The following is a 26,951-nucleotide window of genomic DNA, read 5'->3' on the forward strand; positions in this document are numbered from 1 at the left end:
ACCAAAAGCTAACTCTAACCCTAAACCTGCAGCAAGTATATGTTGTTAATTAATATTACGTAGGATTATTTGTGCAATTACAATGCAACAGACACATTCAAATAAAGGTTTAAATGTATGTTATTCATACAATTAATATATTTATTTATTTAGATTAGTATTATTATTTATTAATTTATATTTGTAACTTTACCACAGTAACATACTTTTTATTTAAAGAAAATGTTGACCATGGGACAGATAATAATAATGAATGTTATAATTGTACTCCAGACAGAGTGTAATTGTTGGTGTTTTGTTTGAAACTATATGGTTACAAAACTATATTTTGTTTTTCATTCATCTTTGTGTTTTTGCCAGAATCCATGTGATGCAGTATAAAGTGTACTTTCCACCTTTTCAGCCTGCTAAAAGTGTAATTTCCAACAGCTTTAAACCCTTTCACCCTCAACTAATGTTTAACTCTCCCTGTATCGACACACAGTAGCAAGAGCACTTAATTACAAAGCCGACCACAGTAGTTAATAACCTATAGTGCTAATATATGATAATGGTTCAGTAAGGAGCTGCGTGAGCCAATATTCCCCCTGCAAAATCCATTTTAATTTCACTATGCAAATGTAATTTTGTGTTCATAACAGAATAAATGAGGCTCTCTGTTAGTATGGACTGCAGGTGTCTGTTTTCTTGTAATGGTAATTTAAGTGACATACCTGATGATTATGTTTTCTAATCTGCTTTTCTTTCTCTCAGTGTGAAATTAATGGGTTTCAAAATATAAGCTTGCATGCTGACCACTTCACACATATAACTTGTTTGTATATCGTAATGTCTTATGCGTTCTGTCAAATTTATGTTCAAACAAGTGGAGAGTATTAGCCAATTAGCCTACAGTGGCAAAAAAACGAGAAGACAAGATCGGTTTATTTTTAGAGTATTTTAATCCAATCTCTAAATTGAGACTCCTTCATTACCAGCGGAGAGTCTTCGTCTTTAAAGTGCTCTCCTCTTCTGTTTGGTTTGTCTGGCTTGGCAGCAGTAGATAAATAGTGTGGCTTGTTCGCCGGGTTAATGATTAAAAGCATTTGCTCTGTGATTACTGAGGTGGAAAGAAGGATTAAAACAAACAGATGTGTGAAAAAGTAAAAATACTCCAGAGAGGATTATAAAACGGTCATCAAAGAAAGCCAGTCCTCTGAAATTAACTTTTTGCAAACACAGGGCACAGGTAAAATGTCAAGTGTATTTTGTTATACTATACATACAATTTTTTATTTTATTTTTATGTGAGATTTTTAGCCAACTAGCAAATAGATAAATGCTATTTGGTAAAGGTGAAGGGGCTATTTTCATCAAAGTGCTTGTCCCATTTTAAAATTTCCATTTAAGATCATAGTTATGAACCATAATTTGCTATTTGTTAATGTGAGTCTGTGGTTTATTTGTTTGTTTTTAGCATATTAGGTGACCTCAAAGCTGACAGACATGCACTAAAAGCCACAAAAGTCTCAGAATTTCCATTTCTTTTGGTTCTTTCACATGATTTGCATCAACATTCACTGATGCTTTGAACTATGTTGAAGTCTGCCACAACGCTAGCATGTTTGGGATGGCATATTAATCTGAGTGAAGTATATTTGGAGTATGCTACGGATGACAGTCCGTATGACAGTCACTGTCTATTGTAAATCTCTGAAAGCGTTTCAATAATGTAATCCAAGCAGTTTTTCGTCAATGATAAAGACACAAAGTTTGCCCACACATTAATCTAGAGATATGTTACGCATTTTAAACCACTTTGACCTCGTGTACCTTAAACATTTCAAACCACAGCCAATGATTGCTAACAAAACTTTTTGGTTTGTACCGGTGTCTAATCATTCTTTTTTTGTGTGTGTTTTAAACTCAATTGCATGGCTGTGCTTTCATGAATTGTACCGTTTAGTGTGTATACTTCCCATTTGCTACCTATAAACCTCATATAATCCCATAATGATATCCTTAGTTTTTGTGGAGGTCAAAGCGGTACACAACGCTTGCTGTAAGTTATATTTGATGTATTGTCGTTACATACAGTATAAAGGCCTTTACTTTGTTTTACATCAATGCAACTAGATAGAAATATCAATGAGATCTTTGAGATACAAAATATTTCCTTTTATCTTTTTCTTGCTGGTTTGGTTTGGTTTCTACCAAATTTATGTTCTACCAAATATATGTGTAAAGTATCAAAATCACCTCCAGATTGAGAATCCCCATTTTCAAACTCCCAATTTAACTGATTACGTCAGAGAGAAGGAGGGAAATGGTTGCGAAAAAATTGTTTTTAAACTTTAATAAGCAAGTAGACCTTAGGAGGGAATAAAATAATGTGACCCCAGCCCAAGCCTGTAAGCACAGCCATCTTAAACAAAGCTAGACCAGCGTGTCAACGGCTGTTTTACAGTTCAGCCTGATGCCAAACATGATTATTAATGCTGAAAACAGCAGGCGTGTTTCTGCTGAGGGCCGACTAGTGAAACTCTACAGCAACACCAGAGGAAAAGACACAGGAGAGGTGTTGAGAGACTAAAGATAGAGTGAAGAAGACATAGAAGCAGCAAGAGAAAACTGATAGAAAGTGGCTGAAAAATGGGACATGTTGGGACGGGGTGATGAAAGTCAAGTCACATGTATTTATATAGCGCATTTTACAATACAGATTGTTTCAAAGCAGCTTTACAGAGATAACAGGAAAATAATGCAACAAAGTTTGTTTCCAGAAGAAAATAGCATCACAGTCCAGCTTAAGTAAGTTCAGTGAAGTTTCATTTTTGTTGTAAAAAAGTTATTAATTTAGTTCATTTATATATAGATAGCTATTCTGGAGAAAACTGTGCACTCAAAAAAATGCTGGGTTATTTCAACCCAATTTTGGGTAAAATATGGACAAACTCAAACGTTGGGTTAAAAATGTAATGTAAAAATTTAACCCAACTTCTGGGTTTGTCCATATTTTACCCAAAATTGGGTTGAGACAATTTATATAAGAGACATGACACTTCCTCAATCCTCACCTCAATACAACTATATAAGGAAAACCCGTAACGGCAAAGATGGCGGTTGTATGCACATGTCCCGCCCCTCCTGCTGGAAAGCCAATCATCTGCTTTTAACAGTCACGCCGGGACACATTTAAGCCTATCGTCTGGTTCCACTGACGCATGCGCACAGTTGAGGTTTTGCCTGTTGGTGTCGTGAACCCTTGCGCATGCGTAGTAAAAGTATAACCTGTGGGGGAAAGGCGTTTTAAACCTTATTTTGGGGCAAAGTCATCAAACTTTTTCAGCGATTTTTAATATATTTTACTGCTGTTTCTATACATGCCGTTGTTATGTCCCGGTGACCAGTGAAAGTGCAGTTCTGACTCTCTGCCCATTCATTCGGATAGGAGCCTGGTCTTGTTAGTCCGAAATAGCTGCCCGGAGGCGTTGCCAAGATGGCGGCCGAGTGGCACGACTTGCCTAAAAGGACTTTGGTTCAGTTCTCATATAATGGTGTCAATGCAAGCCGATCAATATTATTGTTGAATATTAAATTAAATGTTAAATTTAATGTCCCCAACTAAGCAAGCCAAAAGCCAATGGCAACAAATGCGAAAAAGGAGACAGAGGCAAAGAACCTAAACTAAAACCTAAAACCTAAAGAAAAAAACTTGGGAGAATCCAGACTCAGTCGGGGGCCAGTTCTCCTCTGGCCAATGAACGAACAGTGTGTGATTATGATTCAGGAGCATTACAGGTCTAAAGTCAGATTGGATTGGACAATCAGAATATTATCCAGTTCCGTCTGGTTGAAGATCGGAGTCGTCGCGCCGTCACATGAAGTGAGGAATACAGGGAGACAACAGGAGACTCGAGTGAGCATTGGAGGCATGTAGACAGAATGAGTGAGATTGGCTGGGAGGGGAAAGCAAAGAGCCGTCAAGCTGTGAGTCGAAGCTGCCAAGGACTGCAAGCCCCGCTGATGTCATCACGAGGTGAATGGCGTCAAACGCAGCCCACGCTCCACGTCCCCTCGCGCACACACACACACACACACCCCTGGCTCCGATTGGCTACGAGTGCAACGGACCTCATAGACTCAAAGAGGGAGGGAATATGCAAGGCGTTCGTCTGAGGTCATCGGTGACAGCTGAGATTCACGCCAGCTTCTGGCTGACGTCTCTGGCGTTCACTGTGTGTGTGTGTGTGTGTGTGTGTGTGTGTGTGTGTGTGTGTGTGTGTGTGTGTGTGTGTTGGCGCCCGTCTGCTTAGCCTCCGCTTCACTCTTAGCCGTGTCACACCGCTTTACGCCTCTCTTTTATCTCCCTGGAAGTGCTCATGATTTCCACTGACAGACGAGTGATAGCAATCAGCCCGAGCATCAATCCAGGACTCCGCGCCGGAGAAACGAGTGGAGTCGTCCTTCATCTACATCATCATCATCATCATCATCATCCCTGTAATTACAGCTGCTTGCGAAGGCACTGGGACTATTGCTAAGAACATGTTGCGGACATGAATGCTACCTCAAAATGTGCAGCAGACTTTTTGATGAAATCCTGTAGACTATAAAAAAAAATTGAAAGAATTGTAAGAGTATAAAAAACAGTAATATTATAAAATGACTCCTTTCTATTTTAAATGTAATTTATTTCTCTGAGCAAAGCTGAATTTTCAGCATCACATTATCCTTATGATTCTAATATGCTGATTTGCTGATGAAGAAACGTTCCACTTTATTTTGATAGTCCACTTTAGATGTTCTTCTAACTATAAGTAACTTTTCAACTACTGTACATGTCAACTAACTCTCATCAGTAGTTGACTGTAGTTGAGTGTTTGGTTAGGGTTAGTTGTTAGGGTTCGGGTTAGGAGAATAAGTTGACTTGTAGTTTGGCAAGTTACTTATAGTCAGTAGAATATCTGTTGCGGGACAAACAAAATAAAGTGTTATCAGATATTAAGCATACAGTCTACTAATACTCTAATGAGAGTCAGTTGACATGTAGTTGCAAAGTTACTTATAGTTACTGTAGTAGAATGTCGAAATTAAGTGTCCCCAAATAAACATTTCTTCTTATTGTTATTAGTTGAAATGTCAGCGTAATAAAACAAAATCGCTTTTGCAATTCATGACACTTTAGCAATGGATATTAATAATTATGTTTTTCATAGGGGTGATATCCAAAATGTAGACATATTTATCACCAAAGTCTTACTTACAGGCCAAATAAAATACACCAAGACTGACCACTTACAGCCTAGCAACACTACATTGCATTAACTTTTTTCATGTGCAAACACCACTTGCATTTTCTTTAGATACATCATGTATTAAAATGTCAAAATTCAAATTCCAGGTCCCGTTCAAGTCAAGCTTATTCAAGCTTGGAGACAATTAAAAAGTTTCATACTCATGTTATTTTTTTTTTGCAATTAGTAAAATGAGTATTTGAAAAAAAAAAAAGTGGTCTTGAGAGAGATCGCAATCGTTAATGTCTCAACTTGGGGAAGGAAGTGAGAGTTGATTGATTTGTACGTCTGAGGGTTAGATTTATTCAGATTTCTGTCCCATCTGGCTGAGCATTTTGACCCCTGAGCTTTCCCTTCATTAACATATAAAACACATTTCCTTCGCATCTGAAGGAATGCTTCACTGGGTTAAACAGTGGCTTGAGAGAGAGTGAAAGGCTTGGAAAGTCTGGGGAAAAAAAATCTGTTTGCTCACTCCTCCACTCATCATAGGTCACACAGGGTTGCAAAGCAAATAAAAATTCGTAATGAGTATAATCACATCAGAAATAGCAGCACTATTTCCATCGTTGACTTGCCGAGAGCCGCACAGCCTTGTCGCTGACTGTCAATCAACGGGATATGTCAAGTTAGTTATTCCTCTACCTGTGGATCGTAAAACAGATTAATTTAATGCTGTCACTTGAGTTGACGTCAACGTGAAATGCCATTAGCAACACATCTTACCTATTCAGACATCTTTTACTTTTTTCACATTTTCAGCTTTCTTTAGTGTGTAATGTTGCTGTTTGAGCATGAAAAGGGTCTGCAAAGTTACAAAGTTTTTTGGGGAACCAAACGTGTCACACTATTCCTCATTTAAATAATTAATACGCAGAATAAAGGGGTGGTGGCTGGTTGAGTTAGTTCGTAGTGTGTTAAACTGGCGGTTATGGTAAAGAGCGGGACATTTTCCAAACACGCTCCAAGCACTTGACCAATCACAACACACTGATCCAGCCGACCAATGAGAGCACAGTGTGCTTTTCAGAAGGAGGAGCTTCATAGAGACAGGAACTAAACAGGTGTGCGTTTCCCGTATAGTGACGTAACTCGCTGCTTAACTACCATAGTATGATGCTTTATTGAAGAAATCAACTAGCTAGCCACGACTGTTTCCCGAAACCGCAAATTGGTCGTTCCACCACGTTGGTTAATGATGTCGCACACCTAGTGGAGTAATAACTACTTTTAATTAATCTTTTTGAGATGGAATTAATGCTAGATGCTTTGCTATAAATTAAAGACATGGCATCTGAGGAATATTTAAAAATGTTCTCGGTTATTTAGCTTTACGTACTAAAACACGTTCGCACATGCGCACTCTTCAAAAACGACGCTTTAAATCTCTTGACAAATTTAAAGCCCCTGTCACACAGCGCGATGATCCTGGGAAATTGCAGCGAAATTGCCAGAGTGCCTTCTGTGAGAACGCTAACATGTTCCAGGATTGATGCCGGCATCGATCACAGGTTGGGCACCTAGTAACATTCCAAGATAAGGATGTATTGACTCCACATGTCAAACTGCATCTAACCACAAGCTGTCGTTCCAAACACACAACTTTGCGATGCAATTTGCGAATGTTCGTTAAAACTATTTTTTCAAGAAACATCGACTCGTTGAACTCTGCTGATAACGACGGAGCTCGCGACTGTAGTTGGCTAACGATGCTTTTGGGAAACACACACCTGAGTGTTACAGACTGGGAAGAGACGAGCTGCATCAATGGAGAATATGGGGAAAGAATGTGTTTTTGAACATTCAAACTCAAAAACAAAATCAAGACTTTGAATAAGGGCGTAATGAGGCCTCTTTAATCTGACATATTCACTATTGAAACAAAATAGTTGGGTAATGATTGGCTTGTGAAATGATGCATAACATTTCACAATCTATAGCACTGTTGTTGGAGAGGACAAAAGAGAGGAGCAAGTTATTACTTTTTCATAAAAAATTATGGAGCAAATATTTTAGTCTTTATTTGGAAAAACATGAACCGATGAATCATGCACAATACGATCAGAAGCGTTCTTTGAGATTTGAGGTTCTGATTTCATGTTGACTTAAAGGATTTTATATTTATACACTGAAAGCTCATGCTGCAACACAACTGAAGAACGTCAAGGTTTTGGGTTAGTGTTGATTTGTTGTGACTAGTCGCAGTCATCCTTGTTGAAACATTTATCTTTTCATGACTGAATGCCACACTCAGAGAAACGTCTCATTCAGTTGTTGTTGTGTTCTGCAGCTGGAGCTGGGAATAAGATGGGTTGGGCTTTTGGACTCGGGCTGGAGAGGTTGGCCATGGTTCTGTTCGGCATCCCAGATATCCGACTTTTCTGGAGCGACGATGAACGTTTCCTGAAGCAGTTCCGCCTGTCTGACATCTATCAGCCCGTCACCTTCCAGGTAAGATTACAGCATTTCTCACAAATAAGGATCTCGCCTAGAAACCATAAGGGCCGTTCACACCAAGGACGATAACAATAGAGATAGTTATAAAGTTTTTAATAATCGTTCTAATTCTGAGAGTCCATGCTACAGCAATACCAATAATGGCACAAGAGGAACAATATCATTGGTGTGAACAGGCCTTCAGGTTTAATAGTACAGGTGAAACTGGAAAAATGTGAATATCGTGCAAAAGTTCCTTTATTTCAGTAATTAAACTTAAAAGGTGAAACTAATATATTATATAGACTCATTACATGCAAAGTGAGATATTTCAAGCCTTTGTAACAACACTTACTATGTATAATACGTTTGTAAGGATCAATTTAGCTCAAAGGAATTATGATTTATTTATAGGGAATCTTTAAAAGAATCATTCATACGGCCGAGCAATTGACTCGTCCAGCGTTCATTTGAACGGGCCGTAGTTATCAGCTCTGCAGCGGATATAAATATCCAAACTATAGTGAAAACACTATTTATTAGCAAGGTAACTTAGATCAGCTGTTTAAGACATTAAATTCGTAAGCACATTCCACATAATGGAAAGAACCATTATCTTTCAAATATAAGCAAGACTTTATTGATTATTCTAACACATAAAACTAATATCTAACACAAACACACGCACACACACATTCATACGAGTTGCAGAAAGAAAAAGAGTGAGGAAAGAATGAGTTTTAAGAGCGAGGTGATGAAATCCCAAGTTTCTATATGCACTTATAAGACATGAACAAACCATCAATCCTTAATTTAACCCTTCTATCGTTTCTTAGGCGGGTTATTTAATTTATATTAATGCACCAGTTCAGTTAAGAGTCTGGAGGTTACTTGCTTGTTTTTGCGTTCCTTTGGGGATTCCTTTTGTCGGTGTAAAAGGGGGTTTCCCGGGTTCGTTGATTGGCTGGCAGTCTTCTCGTGGCTGGATAGATGTCTTGGGCGGCCAATCACGTGGTGTGTTGGCGGATGGATTGAAAGTCCTTGAAGTTGGAAGCGGGCTTCGCAGTCGAATCGTTTAAACGAAACTTTGCAGCAAAACTTAACTTAGAACCGAGACTTTCAATGGGAAAGAAAATAAAACTAAGAGAAAGAAAGAAAAGTGAGACGAGTGTTTAGATGGCTTGACTGAAGCGGTTTAACCCATGTTCTTCTGATCTTGATTTGGGTTCTTTCGTCCGCTCGTCTACATGGTTACTTGTCTGTCGGGAGTAAATCTGCTCTTCCGCTAACGGTCTTTTTCGGACTCTTTTTCCTTCTTCTTCCTCCTCCGAATCTTTGTTTTTAAGCTCAAATGTTTGTCCAGCCTCCTGGATGAGTTCTGACCAATTAGGCACTGTCTTTATTTGAGAGGTGGCATTTTCTTCACCTCACATCGTAAATCATGCGTTATCTGTGATCTCTTTACTCTACAGAGTACAGAAGCCACAGTTTAGACATCATTACTATTATAAGAATACGAAACATTTCACACAGATTTCAATCAAGCCATCTTCTGAATTACGAACATATGAACGTACTGATAGGAAGCACGAAACACTTTCATTCAAACATCTAATAGTTATAACCATTACATGACTTATGTGATCTAAGCATAATAGACACACATATAGAGGTTGTAAACACAATATATAATTATGTAGTTGGATTATGTTTGGTTAGAAGTTCATCAAGAATTGTTTTGGGATGATTTTATGTAATTTTATATGTAAAGTCTTAGTCTCTGTGGGTTTTGAGGAGGTCGTTCAAAGGTCCTCAAGAAAAGGAGGTCTGTTTTACATCCTTTGTCGTTTATCTTGTTGGGTGCCAGAGCCGTGCCGTCTCTGAACCAATCAGTCTTTCCCAAACTATCTAACTTGACGACGTTCTTCGTTGTTGGGCTTATCTCTTATGGCCATATATTCATTACTGGGGGGTTTTCGTTGGCTATGGTAGACTGGCTGGAGCCGGGTTTTTACGGGGGGTTTTTCGTATCACGATCAGTGATACGAAAGTGTTTTTAAAAATGCGTGCTTTGCAGGAGACGCTGCAAAAGACTCGTAGCCAATGTTGTGAGTTTGGGTCAGGGCTATCTGTTAGCGTTCTGTCTTAGCATTCATTATGTTGATTAGATATTGTAAATGTTTCATTCACCAATACATAAAAATATCCAGAGTAAGCTGAGCAGGTTTAATGTTTTTTTCAGTGTGTATTTCTCTTTTTCTTTTTTTTTCTTTTTTCTGTGCCGTTGAGTAAAAATTCATATTCTGTGCCTCACTTTCTGCACCGCCTCTCTCCATCCTGTATTTTTTTTTCTCTCTGCTATTATACTAGGGGTCAAATGAACACACGCAGTACGCTATCCCATAATAGTCAGTCATAACATAAGCATAGCTGCAAGCGCACAGACCATGACAACCTCGGCTTTGCGAACTGATTCAATGCAGCTGCTCTGAAAATACTGACACTAAATTCACAACTTCAATGGTGAAGTGTAGTTTCAAGGTAAAGTGTAGTTTCAGCAAAAAAAAAAAAATGCTGTTATTTGTTTCGAAAACACTCCGCATCTGCTATTGGTCAGACAAACATGCAGCCCCTCCCCCGACTCACGCCATTGGTTGAGCCAGTGTTGCCGAGCCCCTTAAACAAACAATAGTGCCACAGTGTTCAAGCTTTCTAAGGGGAATCAATCCCCGATGGTTTACTTCTAGTTGTCTATGAACATTAAACTGGGACAAGAGAAAGTATTTGAACATTTAATGCTTTTCTTTGTTTCTGATTCTTATTTTTTTCTGTATCGCTGTAGCGCATCAAAGGCATGACTGCTCTTCTTTCCAAACATGACCTTCTATATGTCATACATGTCCTTTATTGTTGGGGGACCTTTGTTTATTAAATGTTTAGACACTGAACAAGTCCTCTTGGTGTGTGTAGCATGAGGCAGGCTTGCTGCTCGTCCTGCAGGGAGTGTGTGTGTGTGTGTGTGTGTGTGTGTGTGACTGATTACCTGTGCTCTCTCGGGCTGTAGGTCATTTCTCAGCCCATCTCCCTCTCTGCCCACTGTCCATTACTCAGAGAATGAGAGAGAGAGAGATTTGCTTGTCAGTTTGCCTGATGCTCTGCTGGGTTTATATATGACGGTCTCTCTGTCTGTCTCTCTTTCCACTGGTAATGAGGTATGACCGTGGGGTCAGCGCTCTCCTCCGCCCTTGTGTGCTTTGCTGTGTCCTATGAGAGCAACATGCACAACATACACACAATAAATCACTGCACACAATAAGACATGGCGTATGACACACATACAGCCTCCACACATACTCTTAGCCAAAAACAAGAAGTGCAATGCTGGCTTTCTTTAGACACACTGAAGCACACTGTCCACACGTTAGAAGCATTACGAACACTTACTGAATGCTTACATGATCTCTATGGTGCATTTTCATTCACATCAAGAACAATAGGATATGACCAAGGGCATATTTTTCCCATAGGGCATAATATATTCATAGTTTTCATTGTTGGTTGATGGGTTACTAAAGAAAAGGCGATTTGTGGTTGCCTTGTGGTTTAAACAGGTTTGCTTTGGTCTCCCACGCTGTCAACGCTGGTCTTGGTTGGCTATAGTGATGCACCAAAATTATTTATAACTTTTTTTAATTACATTTTTCATCTATTCAAAAACCCAAACCGAAAATCAAGTCAATTAAATTTATTTAATAACACTCAATTAAATTGAACATTAGGCAGTTTTATATCAACTATACATCAATACATTTTTGATACAAATGATATAATTATGTTCTTACTCCAATTCATTGTGGTTGAAATATAAACATTTAAATGGTAGCTGTAATAATAATTTGTTTTCATGACAGATTTATTCAAACACTTAAAATAATGAAGGCACCGCTAAGTTAAGTAAAAATATAATGAATAATTATATAATGAAATATAGTGTATATATTTAGCTCCTATCTAGAGTTATTTTTTCTAGCGTTTATGGACTATAAATGGCGTTCCTGAGATAAATGTAACCTTATGTGTTATATTGTTTACACTTGTTGTTTCATTGACGTCTTTCCACCAGACATAAATAATTTCAGTGAGTTATACTGAATCTTTCAACATTCCTTCTGACATTCATTCATTTATTTCATGCGATAGCTTGACCGGTGATGATCGGTCCACGTGCCGCTTGTCTTGAACTGAGGCGCCACAGCAACATTAAAAAGTGACAAAATGACACTTATTGCTTGACTTTCATTATAAAATTTACAGAATTTGAAAGCTGAGACTTTGTTTTATATGTGAGGCGTGCTACAAAATTATTTAGAGAAGATTTGTTTATGCGTCATCTGAAAAAATCTGAGATTATTGATCTTGGGATTTAAAGGTGCTGTATGGAGTTTTTCTACTAAAATCAATCCATTTTTTATTACCTGTGTGTGAAGGGGTTGTAATCTCACAATAAAATGATCCACTTGGCGGGTTTTGCTATTACCTCTGAAAGCAAGTATTCCTATTTCTATGTGAAGTCTTCGGGTCGGATTTGTCCTCGCCTCGTCTACTGACTACTGACACTCAACAGCGACGACACTGCAACTTTATTACATGGAGTCTGCTAATACTAGGAAACGACCAGCACAACACAGACTCCAACACAAACTCCACATAAAAAAAAAAAAAAAGAAAGCACTCGCACTCGCTTGTAAACGTATTGGTTGAAATATCACCGCTAGATGCCGCTGAAAACTCCATACAGCACCTTTAATAATCGATATCAAACTGAACATCAATTAAAGGTGACCTATGCGGGTTTTTTACCTTAAAGGTGCCATGTGTAAAAATTGAGGTAAAAATATCCAAAAAAATTAGCTACACGCATCAAAAGAATGAGAAGAAATAAGGGCAATGATGTCATTAAAAAAATGTCAAGTTATAGTGCTGCAGAGATATCAACCTTAATTAGCATTAGCATTACTAGCCACGGCCCGACAGGTGTCGTAATACCAGTTTCGGCCATGGGAGGCGGTATGCGGGGCACATAACCACCAGCCAACCTGCAATACACGAATAACTCGCACGGCTTGTGGGCGTACTTGAACCTGATGTCTATCGTGTGGAAAGTACAGCCCACTACTTCATTTCAATTCAGGGAAGAGAGCGGAAGGATGGCTGAAGCCTTTGGCAAGAGAAGCACAAATCAGATCAGATAAGAAAAGGACCGCTCGTCACGGTCCGGGCTCGAAAGCGCGGGGGACGGCGAGCGAACTGCAGCGCATAGCCCTGTTTTACAACGTTCAGCACCCATTCTGACACGCCCGGGATCGCTCCCCATGCTTTCGCACGCATAGCTCGGGGCAGAATGGTCTCCGTGTTCTGACCGCCGCACTGCGCGGGTTCGAGAAACTGAAACGGAGGTATCAACACGGCGCGCGCGCCCTCGTTGTCTGAAGAGTGCTGCTCGCTGACGACAGCAGCCGCTGTTTCACATTCAATGACTCGGTCGCTAAGGACGGAGAACAATTTGTGGCGCGAACAGGTCATTTGTAGCCTACTGTATCTTTCAACAGTGTTCGTGTTTTTTTTTACTATAGTAGAGATGATCGGTTCACGTGCGCTGTCTGATGTTGACTGCATCACTCGACATGGAGAGGTTGGGTAAAGTAATAATTACAAGAGCTTCACGGTTATCAGATACAAGCATTCAACGGCCCTGTAGTATATATATATATATATATATATAAATATAGGTTATTTGTGTTTGCGCACGTGATATCAGGAAGCGATGTAATAATGTTACCTGTAATACACACATGATGGCGATGCGCAAATCGAGTGTGTGTGTGTCACAAATCATTATTGTTTCTTCAACTTATTAAAATATCTTACTTTACTGCAACTATCTGTTTCTGCTTCTTTATCATATTTATAGTGTGTGATTTATAAAATACCATATCCTACATCACATATTTTGATATGTGAAGTATACTGCCCCCATCTGGTGTGGAATGTGGAGTATGACTTGATTTTTTTTGCCAGACAATTACACATGGCACCTTTAACCGAACAGCTTCGGAGTCATTGGAATGGTTATATTACTTTTTTCGGGTTGAATGGTGGTCGTCTCGCTTCCCTCTATCGCCTGTGAGCGGAGAAAACACCCTTGCAACTTTGGGCCAGACGCGGCGTCAGGAAGTATCGTGTGATATCAGGTCTCGCAATGTAACGAATTGCTTTACGGCAAAAAGAAATCTGCAAAAATTCTGTGATTATTGCGCTCCCTCACGCGGTTCGAACCCGAATGAAGAAGACGTTGTACAGAATGTCCCGTCTGCTGTGATGTTGTTGATCTACTAGCCTCTGGTGTCTGAAAGTCGACAACGGGTTTTTCGACAGTGTTGTCAAATATCTACTCCGAAGCTGTAGGGGGAGCTCTATAGCGAAACCTGCGAGCAAAAAGCGAGAATACAGCGAAGAAATTCCCGAACCTGCATAGCCCTGCTTTAAAATGTAGAAATCGATATTGTCAACCCAGTTCTAGCGTCCACACAGCTGACATGTTTGCCTGTTTTATCTTATCCATGAAGACACTGACACACAGGCCGTGTGGGAAATTGTGTACGTGGCCATTGTACGTTTTTGCTTTATCATTCTTGGAACGCCGCTCTGCCAATCAAATTAGAGGAGCAGAACGGCTGAATAATAATGATGTAAACACACTTACCTACAGCAAGGTGGTTGGTTCGAGGTAGTTCATCATCTTTCATGTCCCCCTCCTTACAGGTTTGATATCATTCAGCGGATCTGTGTTCTCTTCTCTTGTGGAAGACACTGCCGGTGCTTTATGAGGAGAGTTTCTGAGAGCCGCGAGCAGACTAGCCCATGACTGGCCTCAGGGTGTGACTGTAGATTTAACCTCAGGCTGAAGAGATGTCTCGCTCACACCAACACCCATGTGTGTATGTGTGTGTACTTGTACTACTTTGTAAGGCCCAGTTTGAGTTTTAGACCAGCGGAGTGAGGGAAAGCCCTTTAAATGCTTGTTTGAGGGTCAAGACTTTGTTTTAGGGATATGGTTATAATTGGGTAAGGGTAGGGTTCGGGTTTGGCACTTAGTTGTGATGGTTAGGAGCTAGAGATTGCATTGTCAACAAATGTCCTCAAAAAGACGTGTGTGTGTGTGTGTGTGTGTGTGTGTGTGTGTGTGTGTGTGTGTGTGTGTGTGTGTGTGTGTGTGTGTGTGTGTGTGTGTGTGTGTGTGTGTGTGTGTGTGTGTGTGTGTGTGTGTGTGTGTGTGTGTGTGTGTGTGTGTGTGTGTGTGTGTGTGTGTGTGTGTGTGTGTGTGTGTGTGTGTGTGTGTGTGTGTGTGTGTTGTGCTGAGTGACTGAATAAGGTGAGGTTTTGAATAAGCACTGTCAAAAATCTCTTTTCATATCAATTTATTCTTGCATGCATTTTATTTTTAGTAATTAGAAATGATCAGACAGCAGAAGAGTGGCTTCTTCCTGGAGAGGAAAGTAAAAATGCAGTATTTTTTTTTTATATTCTCTTGAATTTCTATTGGTAATAGCTTTGTCTGAGGAATAAAATGTAATCATCACTTGGTCAGTAAAAAGTTTAATCTCTCCCTCCACCACAACACAACAAGTTTTAAACCAATGACACTATTAAAAAAGAATAATAATAAAAATATCTACAAATAATATATACAAGTATCTACAAGTAAATTTCAGGCTAATAAACAAAAATTTCATGGCAGAAGTGTTTGTAAATAATCTGAATGATGTATTTAGCATTTTTTGCTTTTGCTGGGTTTTACAAAAGCAGCAACACTAATATCCTCATTTCCACCCTTTATATAATGTTTATGCTTGTGCTTCTCTACCCAAAACATAGATTTCTCCTTCTGTTTTTCTCCATGGCAGCCTCTCAGCAAGTACCCTCCGCTCTTCAATGACATCTCTTTTTGGCTGCCGGCCGAAGGTTACACAGAAAACGACTTCTACGACCTGGTGCGCAGCATCGGAGGAGACCTAGTGGAGAAGGTCACGCTGGTGGACGAGTTCACGCATCCAAAGTAAGAAATCCAACATGTCAGAGACAAACATGCTTTGAGCCGGAGCAAAGCGCCTGCTTCGACCATATACAGCGGCCAACAGCCATTCTAGTTCCACGTGGTCGATTATTTATAAAAAAATTATTTATTTATTAAAAAATGCAATGTCCTATTCTTTATCAGTATTTGTATCTGCTTTTCAGTAAAGATATTTTTTTGCAAAAATCTCTGAAATAATATAAATTTAGAGTTAAAATAAATTCGCCGCTAGGGGTCGCTAACCTCTTACAATAACAAAGGCGTAGGTTGATGACGCATAAGTGGAATTATGGAACTTGTCGCCATGCCGATGGATCTAATAATGTTTGTGGATGAGTGAATACATTGATGTGTTCATCATGACTGTGGTGTGAAGCAGGCGCGTTTGCTAATGAGAGACAGATATCAGCGCCACACGCGAGTCCCGCGGATATTCAATTCAATTCAAGTTTATTTGTATAGCGCTTTTCACAATACATATTGTTTCAAAGCAGCTTTACAGAAAATGCATTTCAAAAATATACATACAAAAATACAGTTAGTTAATCATAAAATTTAGGGCATAACATATCGCCGGCGTTGGGTCGTCTCTTCACAGGCGTCGAGTCGTCTCATCACAGGCGTTGGGGCATCTGAAGTCTCCATGAGAGGCTGGATACATAACTGGAGCTGACGAACTCTATTTGAGTTATCTCGGGACGCCTGTAACAACAAAATAACAACAAAAAAGGCAGATGGGAAATAATTAGCGTAGCTGCTGTTCATAATATGAATGCATTTGATCTGATTTAACTGTAGTATAAAAGGTATGAGATGCATCATGTGAATGCTTGGCTAAAGAGATGCGTCTTTAATCTAGTTTTAAACTGGGAGAGCGAGTCTGAACCTCGGACAATATCAGGAAGGCTATTCCAGAGTTTAGGAGCTAGATGTGAAAACGCCCTCCCTCCTTTAGTGGACTTAGATATCCTAGGTACGACCAGAAGCCTCGAATTTAGCGATCTTAAAGAGCGCGATGGATTTAAAGGAATAAGGACATTTAATTTCTACCGAACTACCCACAAGTGCTGAATTACTCACACAGGACAGTTTATTAGACGTATGAAACTTGTGAGGTAACGCAGCGCTGTCTCACTCGCTCTACACTATCACACTAAACTGCATTTGAGTGTGTGAAAGTTATAATGTTACTCTGTTTTAGTTTGTCTGTATGAGGCTAGCAGTAAACTAGATCAACATTAGAATAACATACTGATCATATGCTAACATTTCATCATGTTGAGCTATATAACATTGATTAGTTGTATGTACATTTGCTCACCTGTCTAATAAAGTATATACAATTGGCGTCTCTGTCGAGTGGAAGTTAGTCGTGGACGCTAGCTCTCGGCGTCTCGAGAACGCCACGCTGATAATGATCCTCGCTTTAGTTTTCCTTTTGTCATGTTTGAATGAAACAACAAAAGCGTGAGCGTGCAGCTAGACGTTACGCAGTTGTCCACGTCTGTCGCCATGGTTACTATGGCAGTACGAGCGGAAACCAGGGATAACGCGGATATTACGTCATCGACAGGCGACAAGTGAACAGGGACGAGCCGTTATTTAAAATTGGAATTTCTCTGAAATTAAAAATCTTTGGGAACTTTTAGGATATTGTGAGTACACAACTGCAGGAAATGCAGTATATCACACGGTGCAAGTGATTTGGGGATATTTTATTACAAAATTCTTACATATTGTAGCCTTAAGATGTGTTTTCAGAGAACATATATTAAATCTTATTCACGTAAATAACCTTTTTTATTGGTAATACAAAAAAAAAAAAGTTGTGTATGTGAATTCACTCATATATAAAGCTAATGTCACAATTGTCAGCCTTTTTCAGTATTTTTTTTTTAAATATGTATATTCAAAGGTTCCATAAATAGTCATGTTTATCATTTTATTATAATTTAGTAGAAATATGTCTATGTATTGATTGCATGCCTTATGCAATCAATGCTTATAAATATTTCTACAAAAGTCTTTACACAGACTTTTTAATGTTGAATCAATTTGGTATTAATTTACACAGCAATATCACTGTATATACTTTGACTCTTGGGGCTGAGGTGGGTCATCAGTCCGGCTTTAATGCAGCATTATGTCTTTACACCGAATTTTGAGCAGGCACAGAGCAGCCTTAACTCTGCTGTGTAAAGAAGCATATAAATACAGCAAATGAAATAGACAAAATACATTAAAATATCATTACATTATGTATCCAAACGTATATTATTCTTCACTGAATGCATGAGAGAGAGAGAGAGAGAGAGAGAGAGAGAGAGAGAGAGAGAGAGAGAGAGAGAGCAAGCACAGCTGTTGATCCAACATGAAGTTTTTAGTAAATTGCTGTGTTCTGTCATGTTTCTTTTTGTTCATTTCTATCAGTCATTCTTTGCAGTCGTTGTTGAGTTCTCGTGGCGATGCAGGGGAGAATACTAATGTTCTTGCGCGGCTGTTGGCAGTGTGGCGTTCATCACTGACAGGGGAGCAGGGGTCAACAATGCTTAATGGCTTCGTTTTCAACTCTCCATTTCATGTTGGATGGTGTTTGTCAGGCTCTTCAAACTCATTAAGTCTCTCTTCCTCCGTCCATTCACAAACACTCTCACAGACCACAGAACGATCCGCGTGATTTTCCCAGAATGCAGTTCACATGACACAGCTCTTCCTGAACACGTCTACTTTAGTGGAGTGCAGACGCTGTACTCGGGTCGCCCTTTTTCTGTTTCCTCGCCCTGTGACATCAATAATTAATTTTTAAAGAGGATGAGAAGTTCACCTGCGGGCACAGCGGTCCGACTGTCCCGAGTCCCCTCTACTGGTGTGTGTGTGTGTGTGTGTGTGTGTGTGTGTGTGTGTGTGTGTGTGTGTGTGTGTGTGTGTGTGTGTGTGTGTGTGTGTGTGTGTGTGTGTGTGTGTTAAATGATACAGCGAGAACCTGCAGTGCGTAAAAGAGCCGCAAACATTCATCTCTGTCCCTGCTCTTAATCTTTTTTAAATAGCAACCTTTTCCCTCCCCTTCCCCTAATGACATCCATAAATAAGATGACATCATGAGGTGCTGCACGGCTGTAATAGCCCGTACGCCAGCTAGAAATTGAAAGAGATTGGTGTGTGTTTTGCTCTCTTGCTTATTCAGTTCAGTCCAGACCTATGTTTGTGCACACATTTCTTCGAAAACTAATATATTAGTTGAACAGTTTCTCGAATAGTTTGCGATTCGTCACGCTATAAGTGTATTTCCACTGCCAAAGTACTTTAAGTAGCTGTAATGTATGTGTGTGTGTGTGTGTGTGTGTGTGTTGCTGAAATCTCCTGCAGCTAATTTCCTCTTTATGATCATTTTGCTGCAGTTGCGTCAATGCCTGTAAGCTTTGCTTCATACTTTCTACAGCCAGAGAGAGAGAGAGAGAGGGGGAGTGGGAGAAAGGGCGAGGGAGACGTCAATACTTACTTTAAACCACTTCTCCAACTTCAAATCACTAATTACAGCGAGAGGACGGCCAATCACAGCTCATCTAGCCTCCAACTGTCTCTGACCGCCAGAAATGTCACATTCACAATATTGTCCTAATCATTTTCTCTCTTTTACTCTGCGGTACTGCTGACTCGGGCAGTTTTGAGAGCTGGTAATATGATGAGATTGGCAGCAAGTCTCCCGTCTTACTCTTCTTCAGTGCGGTGAGGACGTTTCTGGCATCAGACGTGTCGTGAAAGAGCCATCAGAAACATAACAGTTTTCCTTTGTGCTCGCTGTTTTACTTATGACCACACCGCAGGGTTTACCCTCAAAAATGAGCGGATTTTCACAAATTTGAATATATTTATATATAGTAATTTTTTGAAACGCTATTTTACTTGTATCTATTTTTTCTTTTTTAAATCAAAACATGCAATTTTTTCATCTTCTCTTTGGATTATTAGCAAATATGCTCATTTTAATTAAAACAATTATGCCTGTTGTAGTGACATTATCATTTGTCAGGAAGTGAACTATTCAACCATTTAAAGTCTCCTACTTTTATCAAATCATAGTTTTATTTTATTTTATTTTTTACAATTCTCAGTGGGGCACAATCTTACATGTCAACCCTGTTTCCATAATTTTGTATAGTAAACAACTGTATAGTTTTGTATAGTAAACCACTTTTAAAAGTGAGCGTTAAATTGTCTTTCCCAAAAGTACTTTATAGTTTCACAGGCTTGAGCACAGGGCTTGTAAAACAAAATAAGTTGTAAAACTGTCCACCGTTACCATCAATCATCTTACCTTTCTGAAGGCTTTATAAACATTTAGACACATTATAGTATTACAAAAAGTACTGTATAGTTTCACACCATGAGCACAAGGCTTGTAATGTCAAATTAAACTATAAAACTGTAATTTCAGTCAACCCTGTTTCCATAATTTTGTGTAGTAACAAAAAAACAGATAATTTAAACATGAACATCAAAATATCAGCATTAAAGTCTCTTTCCCAAAAGTAATGTATAGTTTCACAACCTTGAGCACAAGGCTTGTAATACCCACCCTGTTACCATCAACCCTGTTTCCATACTTTTGCATAGAAAACAACTTATAGTTTAAAAGTGAGCATTAAATTGTCTTTCCCGAAAGTACTTTATGGTTTCACAACATTGAGCAAAAGGCTTGTAAAAACTAATTTAATTGTAAAACTGTCCACCCTGTTACCTTTCTGAAGACATAATTACAGAATGTTCCAACAAATATTGAAATCTATTAACGCTCTGGGGTCGGCAAACGCGCTGGCGCGTTTTGCTGTTTTTTTTTCTTCTTCTTCACATAGCAGCAACATAGACTTAAAATACTCATACAGACTTAAGAAATATGAAAAAAATAATCTGTGAGATGTTTACTTTTGTATGTGTCCACTTACAATCAAAACAAAACGTTGTGCTTTTGTAAAATAAAGAAATTAAACAGGGTGTGCTTTTTTTTCTTGAGCACGTCTCTAAACATAAACAAAACTCAGCGAATACTTGTCACACATTTATGAGTTATATATCTTTATAAACATTTAAGTGTGTAGTTTTAAACGAAAACAAATATTCTCTGTTTAAGTAATTTGTATAAAACCAACAAGATGTCCAGTTTCTCAAACCCATGCTCATTAGTATTAATGTGACCACACCCACACGCGCAAAATATATTGACATGCAAATCGTCCATGCATCACGCGAACGCGCTCATTAATGTAGCTTGGGAAAAGACAATGTAATTTATTAACATTTAAACACGTCATGGTGTTATGGGAGTGATTTGCGGTGCATTAGATCAGGATGGTTGATTCGTCTATTAATAGTCCAACAGCTGATGATAGTAGATTATATATCATTGTTTTCTTGTATTTTTGCTTCAGCGTTTTGAATTTAGAGGCACAAGTTCTCGAAGAGAAGGGTTTTAGTGTGCTGACAGAGTGTTCACATTAATGTTGTTCAAACAGTGCTGGATGATTTATGCATCAAAGTTTAATACTTTAAACTTTAAACAAACCCCTAAACTTACATTTGAGCAACAGTGATTGTGTTATTTGCTTTAGCAAAGACAAAGAATCAAACCAAAAAGAGCAAAAATATTGCATAAATCAATACACTTTTGAACAACGCAGTGTATTTATCAGCACTTCACTTATTTGTATTGTAATTCAATCAACTTTCTCAGCCGGCCGTATCTGCTGACAGACGGTGAATCCTACACGCTATCTGTTGCTGACACATCTCTTGGTTGAACTCAACCCCACTGCACATTCCCCTCACGACTCAAATGTAAAACCCAAAGGTTGGAAGTCATTTATAGTAAGCTGAGATATATTTTAGATGTATTTGTGACACGCGCATCCTTGGCTTGAGACAGCATGAAAGAATCAGGTGTGCCTATCATTTATTCCGTTTCCAAAAATGTTCATGGAAAAAAGTTTTTTCGAGTTGCCCACATTGACAAATAAAATCTTAACGTTTCAACTTAGACAGTTAGAGAAGAGGTAAGTTGCATTATTAGAAGAATGTGTGCAGGTTGTGAAATTGGCATCTGAATGTTAAAAAGGGCCAAATGTCACATTCAAGATTAACGTTTTCCAACCGTTATATGATAGATGTCCATATCCCTCAGAAATGTCAAGGTATCACAGGTAAGCTGTCCAGCAATAAACATTTTATGATGATTTGTAGCACCTGACATTCAAATCATATCCAAGTCTTTCCCAATCGCACAGCAATATATACAGAATGGAAATGTCACAGGAAACTTTCAATAGAACTGTAGTGAGAGCAAGCAGTGCAAATGTTTAGTTTAGAAATGTCTCTTTACGTTCAATTGTGTGCATTATTGGCATGACTGAACACATTTATTTAGGTTGACGATGCATTTTAATCTTGAAAAGTCTAAAGTTCTGAGCCTATAAAAAGTGTCTAATTTTAATTATACAAATTTATATACTCAATTTATTAAGTGTAAATGGTGAAAAGAAAACAATAATACTTATACAAATAATAATACACAAATAATACTTGTACAAAATAATGTGCAAAATATAAAATAAAATTATAAATGGTATAAAATACATTAAATTGTGCGATTGGACTAAAGAAGTAATATTAATAATAATGTAAAATATTTTATAAAACATATAAAACTCTCTCTCTTTTGCTCTCGTGTAACATGGAGGTGTTTGTTTGACATCAATAACAAATCTCACCTGATCGGCACTATAATCCGACACAAATCTGCATTTATCGGCCCGTAACGCTGTCAGGTGTTATCGAGCAGAATTAATTTGGAAAAGTTGACAGAGCTGTCAATAAATCTGACAGCTGTGGACAGGGGATCTGACGGATTTAACTCGACTGAGCGCTTCAGACGACTCTGATGATTTACACTCTCTGCGGTGGAATATAGTGTTGTTCTGCTGGCTGGTGTGTTATTGTGTGGTTTGATTATGGGACATGTGACGCCATCTGTAGTAATATCATATATACGAGTGTCAGCATCGGCTGCGATGACAAGACTAAGTGTTTTGAGGCTCTCGTGGTTGTGTATTTATACATGTTGGATGCATCACATCAAAACTGCATCATCAGGATTTATGTCATGCTGTGATCAGCGTTTGCTTTGCTGTCTAGCAGTTAGTGTGAAAAAAGAAAAGGTGTGTGTTTGAGAGATGCTCGTTTAGCACTTTTCTAATCATTTTGATTTCATGGCAGCTAAAAGGTTAGCTATATATATATTTATTAATAAATTATTTATATATAGCAGTGGCCAAAAGTGATGTCCGGCCTTGGAAATTTGATGACCTTTATTAAAATATTATAACATTAAAAAAATGGTCAGGCTGTCATTCAAAAAAATTCTGAACTTATTCAAGAATAAGAGAGAGTATTTAATTTTAATTAATATTTAACAAAATATTAAATACTGATTATGTTGTAATCAATGTGTGATTTTTCCTGTGAGCGTTTATATATGCTTTTTAGCTTTCCTATATAATGTATAAATAAGATATATATAAAAAAAAAATTCATCTCTACAAGGTGAGAACAAAGTCAGAGTTAATAGGCATTAAGTACTCATTTAAGGTCTAAGTTGTCTAAGCTTATTTGCATATGTAAATGTTGAATATATTAGTGCTGGGTAATGATTAATCGCATCCAAAATTTTGTTTTTAAAGTTTGTTTACATAATTTTACACAGTACAGACACATTGTTTTGCATAAATAATTATGCACATGCATGTATATATTTAAGAAATAGTTGCATGTATATACTGTATATATTTATAAATAATTTGTAGTATATAAAAATATTTTATATATAAGAAATTGTTCTTAAATATATACATGCAAATGTGTGTATTTATATATACAAAATAATTATACACACACAGTTAAAAATGCTGGGTTGTTTCGACCCAATTTTGGGTAAAATATGGACAAACTCAAACGTTGGGTTAAAAATGTAATTTAAAAATGTAACCCAACGGCTGGGTTTGTCCATATTTGACCCAAAATTGGGTTGAAACAACCCAGCATTTTTTTGGGTGCAGTACACACACATATATTATGTACACACAAACATTTATTTTGGATGCGATTATTCGCAATGAATATATTCACAAATATGCAAATAAATTTGGAAAACTGAGTTTGTTTCTCATCTTGTAGAGATAGAAAAAAAAAATCTAAACCTGATAAACCCTTATTATAATGGATTTAGTGGATACCGACTTTTACTTTTTTCTTTTTGGTTAAGATTTTAAATTTGCTGGCTGAGTGACAGAACATGTGGTCGGGAGAGAAGATGAGTGTCAAAAAGTGTGAACTTACATGACTGCAGTGGCAGCTAAGCACGGCCGGTCAGGTGGAGAGACAGTGGTAAGGGATGAACTGCTAGCAAATGGTTGTCCTCATCAGCAGCTTCTGGAAGAGCCAGACTTGTTAAAAATCTGCCCTCTTTATCAGAAGCCCGGGGGGATCCTTCCGGAAAGAGCTACAAGCCAGCAGGCTAATGTCTGCCACCATTACTGTGTGTGTGTGTGTGTGTGTGTGTGTGTGTGTGTGTGTGTGTGTGTGTGTGTGTGTGTGTGTGTGTGTGTGTGTGTGTGTGTGTGTGTGTGTGTGTGTGTGTGTGTGTGTGTGTGTGTGTGTGTGTGTGTGTGTGTGAGCGGAGTGTATTTAATGGCCCATGGCTCAGAGAACGTCAACTATAGCCTTATGAATAATGGGGCGCTGTTGACGATGCAAAACTGTGCAGGGGAAGATGCTATGCATCACATTGCGCCTCACAAACATGCTCACACACACACACACACGCGCGCTCTGGCACATTTACATTTTGCACCTACAGAGTGAATGGTACTAAAAAAAGAGATGATGATGTTAAATGTTTAGTCATATATTGGATCAACTGAATATTGGATTTAGGCATAAATACCTCCTTTAGAAAGTATTCAACGCTCATTAATTATTTCATTCTTATGTCAAATTTAATTACATTTAGAGGGATTCTTTTCCAATTAGTCATTGCACTATAAGACCAGGAACATAGAGTATTGAAACACATTTCCGATAAAATGAGATAAAGAAATAAAGTGAGAATGTGTTAAGTGAAAAAATGCACAATAAGAAATCGGATTGTGAGATTAAAGTCACATTTGGGAGATATAAAGTCAGAATTACAAGAAATAGTCACAGTTGTGATATGTACAGTCACAGTTGGGGGATTTAAAGCCACAATGACAAGAAATAGTTTGATATGTAATGAGATTTAAAGTCACAGTTGACAGATATAAAGTCACAATTACAAGAAATAAAGTTACATTTATGAGGTTTAAAGTCATATTTGGAAGATAAAAAGCTACAGTTACATGAAAGTGGCAGTTATGAGGTTTAAAGTCACAGTTAGGAAATATAAAGAACCAATTACAAGAAATATAGTCGCAATTGTAATATTTACATTCACATTGGGATATATAAAGTCAGAATTACAAGAAATAAAGTCACATTTGGGAGATTTAGGGCCCTATTTTAACAATCTAAGCACATGGTCTAAAGTGCACGGCGTGCATGTCCGAATCCACTTTTGCTGGTTTAACGACAGGAAAAATGGTCTAAGGGATGTCCCTATTCTCTTAATGAGTAATTGGTGTGTTTTGGGCGTAACGTGTAAAAAAACAATCAGTCTCATCTCCCACTCCCTTTAAAAGCCAGTTGCGCTCGCGCCATGGCGGATTCGCTATTTAGATGACGGAAATAAGTGGAAAGACTGAACGCTTCTCCAGAGAGTAAACGGATCTGCTCATGCTGCTCATCTACGGGACAAAGTGTACACGTGTTGTGCACCCGCCTATAGGCGCATATTACTTAAGGCGAGACACGGCAGGCAAAAACATCGTTTTTTGTTCACTGTTCAATTTTGAGATTTTGGGCTATTCAATAACATGTCTTCTTTCAGACTTGTGGTGAAAAAAATTCCAAAATACACATTTAGGTCTTTATTTTACTAAACTTTGTCTATTTGTGTCTGTAGATTTCTCAGAAATTCAACAAAAGTTGCCGTTATAAATCAACGCGCTGCTCCGCGATCTCTGTCTTCTTCCTTTAATCTCACACACCGCTGGAAAGCTCTCTCTCTCTCTCTCTCCTGTACAATGCTGTCGGCTCCAAATATGGTCATTTCCTTTTTATCAGCAACCAATCGTGAAAGTACAATGGGCATTTAACTCTAAAAGCGAAATCTCATTGGCTGATGTCAATTTCTGACAGCGTGATTTGTTCAGATGCATCACGTGATGCGCTCTGACATTTAGATGTGTGTTTTTGACTGTTTTTCTGCTCAAGGCCATAAATGCTGCGTTTATAAGTTTTGATGTGATTTAGGTGATTTGTTTTGTTGTTGCTAATGATTTGATAAGATATTGTGTCAGTAAATAGTTGTTTCCACTAAAAAAAGTATGAATTTTTACATTACAAATCTTTAAATGCCTTTTTCTCAAAATTTATTTTTTTGTCATTCTCCAGTAGAAACATCTCCGCCTATGTAGCACTGATGTACACCAAACTTTCCAGTTATACACTTAGCAGTATTCTGAAGATATGTTCAGAGGGATTTGTTTATAAATCATTCCTGGCCTGATTTATGTGACATTTTAATCATAATAAAAAATGGCGAAAATATATATTTTTAAGGCTATGGACAGTATATTTTGATTTGTGTGTAAACAAAATGAAAAAATAATTTTGCACCTGGCTTTATCATATGTTCTATCTACTGAAAATATCAGCAAAATTGTGCATATTTAATGAGATAATGCCTAATTTGCATAATCAAACATACAAATTTCAAAAACTTGTAATATTTTTTTTATATATACTTGTGTAAGTAATCAACTGAGGAAGTTTCATGGTGATATCTATTTTTTTTTTATTTTACTCTATTCACCTATTCACTTAAGCACTCTTTACATAACAAAAAAAATATTGCGCCATTGACCTTAGAGCAGGTTTCAGTTGGTCAATGGCTCAGTCTATTTCAGTTTCCTCAAAAT

At 38.1% G+C, this 26,951-nt stretch overlaps 1 protein-coding gene across 4 annotated transcripts in view; it reads left to right on the top strand.

Moving 5' to 3' along the window:
* Positions 1–26,951, top strand: part of fars2 (phenylalanyl-tRNA synthetase 2, mitochondrial) — a gene marked incomplete at its 5' end in the record, with an annotated part of 156,027 nt that overhangs the window by 78,974 nt on the left and 50,102 nt on the right. For 3 of the 4 annotated variants that reach the window (XM_079602429.1, XM_079602431.1, XM_079602430.1), the window contains 2 exons: positions 7,567–7,727; positions 15,677–15,828. In XM_079602429.1, coding sequence (XP_079458555.1) covers positions 7,567–7,727; positions 15,677–15,828 — 313 coding nt within the window. Of the gene's footprint in view, positions 1–7,566; positions 7,728–15,676; positions 16,273–16,857; positions 17,660–26,951 lie in introns of those variants that run through there. The other variant, XR_013796387.1, reaches the window with a different exon arrangement.

The sequence above is a fragment of the Phoxinus phoxinus genome, assembly GCF_949152265.1.
Source record: "Phoxinus phoxinus genome assembly, chromosome: 24".
In the NCBI taxonomy this organism is placed as follows: domain Eukaryota; kingdom Metazoa; phylum Chordata; class Actinopteri; order Cypriniformes; family Leuciscidae; genus Phoxinus; species Phoxinus phoxinus.